This window comes from Apium graveolens, chromosome 8 (assembly GCF_009905375.1).
Source record: "Apium graveolens cultivar Ventura chromosome 8, ASM990537v1, whole genome shotgun sequence".
NCBI lineage: Eukaryota > Viridiplantae > Streptophyta > Magnoliopsida > Apiales > Apiaceae > Apium > Apium graveolens.
The window spans coordinates 18,427,506-18,437,430 of NC_133654.1; the positions used below are offsets into that span (position 1 = coordinate 18,427,506).

At 30.5% G+C, this 9,925-nt stretch overlaps 1 protein-coding gene across 1 annotated transcript; it reads left to right on the forward strand.

Annotated features, from left to right (window-relative positions):
• The first annotated feature begins 4,905 nt into the window (after window positions 1-4,905).
• LOC141676795 (jasmonate-induced oxygenase 2-like) lies at window positions 4,906-8,221 on the forward strand. The gene is made up of 3 exons (XM_074482507.1): window positions 4,906-5,505; window positions 6,561-6,891; window positions 7,798-8,221. Exons 1-3 carry the CDS (start codon window positions 5,012-5,014, stop codon window positions 8,044-8,046), a joined length of 1,074 nt encoding a protein of 357 aa, XP_074338608.1. The 5' UTR covers window positions 4,906-5,011; the 3' UTR covers window positions 8,047-8,221.
• The last annotated feature ends 1,704 nt before the right edge of the window (window positions 8,222-9,925 follow it).

Consider the following 9,925-nt stretch of genomic DNA (forward strand, 5'->3'; position numbering starts at 1 on the left):
ATCTTAAATCCACAATACCAAACATTAATCCACAAATTAAAACTCTTAGGATTTAATTTCTATCAAATATTATCTATATGTTACAACATAATATTGTTTATATAGGAATAAAAAATTCTAAAACGAAATAAAACAAATCCTAATTAAAAAATAAATAATAATTAAAATAGATTTTAGACATGATCATGCACAATCCGTACAATATCCTCCGCCAAGTACAACTGTTAAAAATTTCCAGTTTGGACCTGATCATGACATTCCAAAATATGATCATATCATTATCCATCCTAATTAGTGTGATCATACTGTCCTCAGCGCGATCATGCATTTGCTCTTCTCGCGTTTTATTACACACTCGATTTGTATCGAAAATTCTCTTACATCCAACTGACGTAACACAAAAGCGTGTGATAAGTCAACGCTAATACTCGCAAGGACTTTTACACGAAAAATACTAAAAATCTTGAATCCGCAATGCCAATCTTGAATGCATAAGGATTTTCTTGAATCTACAAAAAAGATACAGAGAAAAATTCTTAGGATTTAATTTCAATCAAAGATTGTTCATATGCTACATCATATTATTATTAATACAGGAGATAGAAAATTCTAAAACGAAATAAAATAAATTCTAATTAAAAATAAATAATAATTAAAATATGCGTGATCATGCAAGATTTTGGAATGATCATGCACAATCCCTATATCCTCGACCAAGTGCAAACTGTTGAAAATTTCCAGTTTGGCATGATCACGTCATCCCAAAGAGAGTGACCATGTTATCATGCATCTTTATTAGCGTGATCATGAATTTGCTCTTCTCGCGTTTCATTATACACTCAATTTGTTCCTAAAATCCATTTATATCAGGTTATTTTTTAAAATTCCGGCGATTTATCGAAAATTTAATGAATTGGTCCAATATTTTTAACTCCTTTATCGGTATTTGAAAAATGGGCAGATTTGTTAACAAATGCTCCAATTATGTACATGTGCTAATATTCCATGCAACAAACTCTTTTTACATCTAAATTTTTGCCAGTTGATAAAAATTGAATAACAAAAATTAGTGCTCCACTACATGTGCATTGATCCTTAAAGAATTTAAACAAGGGAGGCCCATATATATTTGCTGCTGCTTTAGCATTTTCCTATAATATTTAGCGTGTGTCCTTTAGCATTTTCGTATCCACAACTAAACAAAAACTACAACTAACAACTTTAGCATTTCAATTATTTAAGGGGCGGTAGGCCTCGTTTGGTGATTCATGAGTCACCCGAGAAAATGGCAGGACCATTGTATATTTTTTGTGGTCTTTTTTTAAACCCTAGTCTTTTTCGTTGCGTCCTACCACTTGACTTTGCATCTGTTTTAATATAGCACTTTAGTCAAAATAAGGGAAATTGTTTCGGCTACAGAGATTATATATATCTCCGAATTGTGCAACGTGCGTAATCTTGTGTACAAGATGTCATCACCTGTGAGCTGTACGTATATTTTATGCATGGCTCCATTGATTCGATTCCGGAACGAATATATATATATATATATATATATATATAATACAAACTACAAACCAATTAGACCCATATATTTAATCACTTTTTCCTTTATTTTTAATTTTACTTTTCCCGTTAGTTGGTTAACTTTTTAAAAATAATAATTTCACCGTATTTTTATTCCTCTCCCACTCATCGATTTGTATACCATATTTGCTATATTTTGACGACAAAGCAGTATTTAAACTTACCCGAATCAGTAAATAGAAATAAGTACTAATTCCAGAATCAGTACTTTTAGTGATTCTCGTAGACATAATTAGTGATTTATCGTCGAAATATATCAAATATGGTATTTATACTGATTGTCGAATGATGTAGAAAGATATAGTGAAGTTAGATTTTAAAAAGAATTCACTAATTGACGAGAAAAATTCAATTAAAAATGGAGGGAATTATGTGTAGTTGTTTGTGGGAGGTGTAGTTTGTAATTTGTATTTTAATTTAGTTTGTATTGGAGTAAGACTATATATTTATATAGGGGTTACTTCAATATAAACCAATTTAGAATGGAAACTATAAATCAAATAATTTTTTTTTAAATTAATTCGAAATATAACACATATGATATATGCAATTCGATCGTTGAGAGATGTAGAAAAATACAGTGAAATCGGATTTTAAAAAAAAATTACGATTTGACGGGAAATATCAAATTAAAAACGGAGAGCAAAAGCTGAAATTGGGTGTGGGAGAGTATAGGGTAGTTGGGTGGTGTGATTTAGAGGGACCATTAGTTTAGGTAGATCTAATGGCTTAGATTAGTTCTAAGTTTTTATTTTAATTTTAGTTTGTATTTGATCATTCTCCTATATATATACATGTTTCTTTGTATGAACTCTAAAATACTGCCCGGCATTCTAGTTACAAATATATTTCACCAATTGAGTAATTTAAAATTCGAGTTTGGTAAAAAAATTAAAAGTTTGATATCGAGTTGAATCAATTATTATTAAAATAAATTCGAATATTTTACGAGTCAAACTCGAGTAGCTCACCAAAAATTAATCCGCTATAATAATGACATTTACGCTGCTGGTTGTGATCTTGTACGATGTATTGTGTTAAATTAAAGTCTTTCTACCACTATAATATTAAGGTGGCATATTCGTTTGTGTGTAACAACAAATGAGTATCAGTGGTATAAGAAAAATGTTAAAGACACCAAATCATCTCCCGTAAATAATGATATATTATTTGTGAAAATGTTAAATGCTAAAGACGTTAGAAATTTTTCTATATACAAATTTGTCACTTTTGAAAATGCAAGAAACCTTAAAATTTTTGCTAAATGTTCGTCTTATCATTTATGTACTTGGTCTGAATAATAATATGTTATCCGCGTGTATGTGGATGGACAATATTTATCAGGGTTCTAAAAAGCCCAAATCGGTCCTAAACGACGGGAGGACTTTCTAGCGCTTAAGCGGTTAAGCGGGCGCTTAAGCGGAATTTTAAGCTGGTCTATAAGCGGATAAATAATATTTATTTAAAATTATATATATAATAATAATAATATGTGTAATACTAAAATAATGAAAATAAATAAAGTATCAAGAATAAAAACATAAATTTTTCTTAAAAACTTATATATTTTATTTTTTAAATCAAGATCATTGTTTTATTAAAATAAATATTAATATTTAAAATTAAAAATTTGGCAAGTCAAAATCGGTTTGACCGCTTAATGACCGTTTCATCCGCTTAATAACCGCTTAATCCATTTATAAGGCCGCTTAATCTTTAAAAACGCTTAATTATCCGATTAGTATCCGATTAGTATAAAATCGAAGCGCTTAATGGTCCGATTCCGCTTAAACGGCCGCTTAGGCGGCCCTTAATGCGCTTTTCAGAACACTTTACAAACCTGATAACAATCAAAAGCTGATGATACTCCTTTGTCTATAACTACTTGGAAAGTTTGAAAGCCACGCTCCAACTAATAGTACTAATCTGCATGTGTTTTTATCAGTTTTTGAATATTACAATCACCACACCAGTTGCATAATCAGTAAGGAACTAAGGATATATATCATATCATTCACTCTCTCAAATACGAAAGTTATAATCAGTTTTACATTATTTTGTACGCTACATTTGAGTAGAAGATGAAATATGTAATTTTCTTCTATATTTGTGTCATTTTCTCATATTCACCTATGCCGATTGCATAATCAACAAGGATATTGCCAATCACTCTCTTAAATATTGAAAAAAAAACACCAGTTTTACACTATTTGTGCACGCTACACAAACAACATGATTTCAACTTGCTTACACCTCTAAAATTGAATTAATAATCTCTTTGTACGTATTTCATTACAAGAAAAGCGATTAAATTCGATCTTTAAATTCATTTGTAATCTCAGTAAATCATGTGAGCAATTGGTTGAACATATAGTCTCCTGGAGCATTATTATGATAGTAAACATATTTATGCCCTCCTCCATCACACATCATTCATCATGTAAATGCAATTTGGTGGATCACTTGGCACTTTAAATAAGGTTTTTACAAATTATACAAAGAAGCACTTTCATTTGTTATCAAAAAATCTTACTCATGTCGACAAATGATTGTTCTAGTGGTCAATTTCTAGTTTCCTTGCGAGTTTTCAAGAATTCGGCTCTGTGTTATCGATTAGCAAAAGAAAAAGAATCTTACCCATAAGCCACAACTTTATGGCCGATTTTGACATTACATCTCCATCACACCCCAGTTTGAGACCACATTTGATCATACAAAATGTGTTAACCTTTCACGAGATTTGTAGTATATCCGCCGTCCAAACTCCAAAGTAAATAGGATGTGATACGGAAGTTAAGAAAATTATAATTAAATAATAAAAAGTAAGAAAAAAAGCATAAAATGATGAAACCGATCAATTTTTAATGTATATAATAAGTATACTAAAATAAAATAGTGAATGTGAAATGTTGTAGTTGGTTTGTATATTTATAAAAAATTATTATTTTTAAAACGTAAAGAATTAAGAGACGTTCCAAAAAGAAAATTATAAAAAAAAATGAACGTAACAAAAAAGTAGTATATCCAAATAGACAATTATTATGACACTACCGTAACAATTTGAGTTTGTCTTACTAGTCACAAATAATATATGGTATTTTTGGCCACGTGCTTGGATTTTTGTGCGTTTAAATAATCATATATGCAAAGCTAGCTAGGACCTCATTCTTGCACTAAAATTGACCTTGCATGCAAAATATCCCCCATAATTTGCACGTTTTTATACTTTTCATGTCATATTCACTCAACAAACCCACATCTGTTGGCAATCTCGCAATCACTCCTCTCTATTAAGTTACCACCGTTAAAACCCTCACACCCTTATCTCTTTCCATTCACTCATAACATTACACAATTTTACATATTATAAATAGACTAGCTTTGATTCCATGCATAATACCAACTTTGCAACCTAAACCTAAAAATGAGTTGTGTAAGAGACTGGCCGGAGCCAATTGTCCGTGTCCAATCCTTGTCCGAAACTGGACTCTCTGCCATCCCCGAGCGTTACATAAAGCCTATTTCGGATAGACCATCTTCAAATTTTTCAGTTATAACCGATCAGAATATACCCATAATTGATTTTTCTGGCATGTACGGAGATGAAACTCTTCGTGCAAAAACATTGAGTGAAATATCAGATGCGTGTCGCAATTGGGGGTTTTTTCAAGCTGTGAATCATGGTGTTAGTCCTGAACTAATGGACCGAGCACGACAACTCTGGCGTGAGTTCTTTTATCAACCGATGGAAGTGAAGCAAGGGTACGCGAATTCGCCAAAGACTTATGAAGGGTATGGAAGTAGGCTAGGGATTGAGAAAGGAGCCATTCTTGATTGGAGTGATTATTATTTTCTTCATTGTCTTCCTTGCAACTTGAAGGATCATAACAAATGGCCCGCTCAACCTTCTTCTCTCAGGTAATTAACAGTGTCAGTGTTTCTTAAGAGTAATTATAATTAATTCTTCTTTTTTTAATGTCCAAGTTACATAGCTTTTAATAGTAATACGCTGACACTTACACTTTCACGTTTTAAAACCTAAATTATAATTAGTAACAGGGCTATCCGAAAGAAGAACTATATGATCCTGGTCTGACTGTTCTTTTTTTAAGCATACATTATTAACGTATAAACTAATCAGTAGCATTAATTTGAATATCTATGATCCATGTCTTGGATGCTCTTTTTTAAACATATGTTATAAACGTATAAACTAATAAGTAGTATTCGTTTGAATATCTTTTTTAATTATGCGTTCTAAATGTAAACTAATAATTAGTATTCATTTGACCGTTAATACTAGTTATTTTATCGGTAGTGGGTTCTTAATATAGCTAGATTAAATTTGAGAAATATCATTTTCATATATAATTTACCTTAAGAGTATATTGTTTTGTGGTTTAAGTCATCTAACTATGCTATTTTAGCAATTACGTGAATCACAACACTACGTACCTATGATTATATATGTCTGCTTATCCATATATAAAAGTCTTAATCCACACATTTTCATGGTATATTCTTTGATCAACTAACAAAACATAATCTGTCATATGATAGACTTGATTTCACATACACACCACTAATTTAATTAGTTGCATTTGTATGGATGATTAAAGCATGATGCAGATATATCTGGAAAAGAAAAAAAACGAAAGAAAAACGAAAATATTACAGGCGACCTATTCTTTTCTCTGCAAATTATTATTCTATATATGCAATCCGAATTTGGGTATTAAAATTAATATTTGTGTAACTCATAAGGTTACATGCTAGAATTGCCTAATATATAGTCCTTTTAAGACAATTTAGTAGATATTATTAAGAGCAATAATGGTGACAAACTGTTAGGTGGCAAGTTGATTTGTGTTCTTCTTTCAGCATTATTGATTTTAAGGTATCTGAGAAGGAATTAATTTTCTTTTATTATAGTTCATCAGTTTTGAAAATATAAATCCCCTTTATTGTTGCAGAGAAACCATCGATGAATACTCGAAACAAGTAGTGAAATTTGGCGGGGAAATGATGAAGGCGTTGTCGATAAACCTTGGATTATCCGAAGATTATCTTCAAAAGGCATTTGGCAGTGAAGATATAGGAGCTTGCTTAAGGGTAAATTTTTACCCAAAATGTCCGCAACCAGACCTGACCTTAGGTCTTTCCCCACATTCTGACCCGGGAGGAATGACACTTCTCCTCCCGGATCAGAATGTAGCCGGACTTCAAGTCCGACGAAATGATGGTTGGATCACCGTCAAACCAGCAGCTCATGCGTTTATTGTCAATATTGGTGATCAAATACAGGTAGGATCAGTCTCATACTCTCATTATTTTGAGCACAATAAACATCCATTTGAATGAACCAAAAGATTTTATTTGGTCAATTTGTTATAAAGAATATATGATTGCACATGGAGGGGTCGCAATATGCAACCATATTGTTATATGTACTAGTTGATCTTTTACAATGTGTTCTTATTAATAGCAACACATAGAGTAGCTAGGCATAACTTCTTTATTCTTTTTTACTTGCTGGTAGCACTATCTAATTTAATCAACTAGGGCAACCAGGCACGTTAGGAAATTGCTGAAAGAGGAACATTTTGTATATAGAATCAAAGTTGTTTCTGTTTTCATTTCATTGAAGCTGTTTCTTTTTTTAATAGGTCAAGATATTTTGGTCTTAATATCAATAAAGACGGTGCGGATGCTAACGTTTCACCTCCTAATTTGATATTCACAGTATGCTAACGTAGAATAGAAGTCCTCATTTAGGTTCTTACTTCTTTCAGTATTAGAAAACCACATGTATCTCAATATTATATTGCATAATAGAATACAGAAGTTCTTGAAGACTATTATTCATTCTAATTAATCACGTTGATGTATATATATAGAATCATATCCAGAAGCTACAGACGATTGTGACATGGTTGTTTAAGATATATATAACTTCAATCAAATTTTCCGTGACTGGCGTGCTGTCTATATCCGAACATGATCATAAATTATAAGCAGATTTGTATCGATTGACATACGTACCAACCACATTTTGCTTTTTATTGTAGTGAACCATGCATGCTGCATGCATCTTGCTTTTCATTTTTATCTTGATATACATGCCCCTACTAAAGTTTAAAAATATTACTCTTGCACATCAATGTTGTTGTATTCGTTGCTGAGAAAATCTTATTTTCTGAAAATATATAGGTATTAAGTAACGACATATACAAAAGCGTGGAGCACAGAGTGATGGTGAATTCAAACAAAGAAAGAATATCTCTGGCTTTCTTCTACAATCCCAAGAGTGATTTGCTGATAGAGCCTGCAAAGGAGCTGGTGACGCCACAAAGACCTGCAATGTATTCCCCAATGACTTTTGATGAATACAGACTTTTCATTAGGTTGAGAGGTACTAAGGGTAAAGCCCAAGTCGACTCTTTAAAATCTCCTAGATGATGATCATGAATATTTGTGTGTACATAAGACAGATATTTGTATCATATCAACTCTTTATAAGTTGATACAATTTTCAAAGTCATCTGCATAGACGACTTTATATGGTTAATACAATATATGTTTAATGATCTCGGTAGCACATGTGCATATACAAAATAGTACTCCCTCCATATCATATTACGTCTCTTCTTTGAATTTGTGTCAGTTAAATTGACTTAAATTTGACCCAAGTTTATTAATAATTTATAATTGAATAAAATAAAAAAATTACATTACCGGAAAGTAGATTTAATCTACTTTAATATATAATTTTTAATTTTTTAAAATAATATACGAATAATGTTTAATCGTGCATCAAAATTTGGTCAATTTGATTTTTATAAAAGGAAATATGACACATAATATGAAATGGAGGGAGTATTAAGTTTAACTCATTAAACTTACTAACCGGACTCTATAAGTTTAACTCATTAAATATTTGAACCGGACTCGATAATAATTGAGTTGTACTCGAACTTTAAATTTTTTAACTTGTAAAGTTAGCCGAGTGTGATGGAGTCTTTATTCTTTTTAATTTTATATATTATAAATCTATTTTTATATAAACATTAAATATAAATATATAAGCCTTTTTTCAAGAGATAAACATCTTATATAGAAAATCGTAGAAAAACTTTAATTCTATTATAGAATTTCATCAAAATTATTGTTAATGTAGAATAATAATTATATTTGAATATAATAAAAGATAACAATTAAAAATTAAAAAAAAATAATTTTAAATTTGATTCTAGTGTGGAATAATTTTGGATAAGTTTGATTTTACTACAGAACCACTTTAAATTATTTCATCAAATTTCAATGATTTTTTAAATAAAAAATTATACAACTTCATTTTTAATGTGGTAATTAAAATTTTTAACTATATATGATGAAAAATGAAATAAATTATGTATTTATATTTTTTTAATAATATTTTTCTATGGAACTCTATATAAAGGAGTCCTCCATGAATTACCTCCCATATATATACGTTTTTGGTCAAATAGAAACTCGCCTTCATCTAAAAATAAAAAATCTCATATTTAGCACTATCCACTCATGTAATATCCCGTAATTTTTAGAATTAGATTAATAATTGAATAATAGAATAAAAGGATTAAAATTAGACAAGGACTAGGATTTAAAATTGAATTAGAATAACGGGCTTAAAATTTGGATCAGATTCTAATATGGATAACTTGTAGATTAAGAAATAGGGTTTTGTATCGTTATAAATAGATCATATTCGTCTTCCTCGTTTTTATTCATAAAATTCGTAGGCCTTTTTCTCTCATAAATTAGTAGTCTTGTAAAATGCGTAGAAAATTCATTGTAAGTCGGAATTCAGTGATCCTGGATGTTTCGGAAAGATATTTTCGTTCTCTACAACTTTCGTGTTTCGAATTTTCCAAGAAAACGTCATTTAGAGGGTCAAAAAGGCTAAATTCAGATCTGATCAGTTTTTGAGGTAAGTTTTCGATCGATCTTACTAGTGTTTTCAAAATTGTGTATTATGCATGTATATTTGATTATCAAAACTTTGGCTAAGTGATGATATATTTGAAAGTATTATGTGTTAAAGAATATGTATCGAGGTGTATGTGTGGTGTCTAGACGATAATTTTAGATCTTTGATTTGTGCCATGTTTTGTGAAAATATCGAATAAGAATTTAGGACCGCAGTCACCGGATTGTAGTGACAGTTTTGTGAAAATTTAGGACCGTTATGACCGGATTGTAGTGGTCTTGGCATGAGTTATTGATTTTGAATTATTGTTGTCTATGTACTATGTGTATTGTGTGTATCAAATAAGAATAAGAACAAGAAAGTGTATCA

Bases quoted from the DNA above. Each gene is read 5' to 3' on its own strand.
- LOC141676795 (XM_074482507.1), top strand. From the start codon at position 5,012: ATGAGTTGTGTAAGAGACTGGCCGGAGCCAATTGTCCGTGTCCAATCC. The intron at 5,506-6,560 runs GTAATTAACAGT...TTATTGTTGCAG, and splicing joins GCTCAACCTTCTTCTCTCAG to AGAAACCATCGATGAATACT. The intron at 6,892-7,797 runs GTAGGATCAGTC...GAAAATATATAG, and splicing joins ATATTGGTGATCAAATACAG to GTATTAAGTAACGACATATA.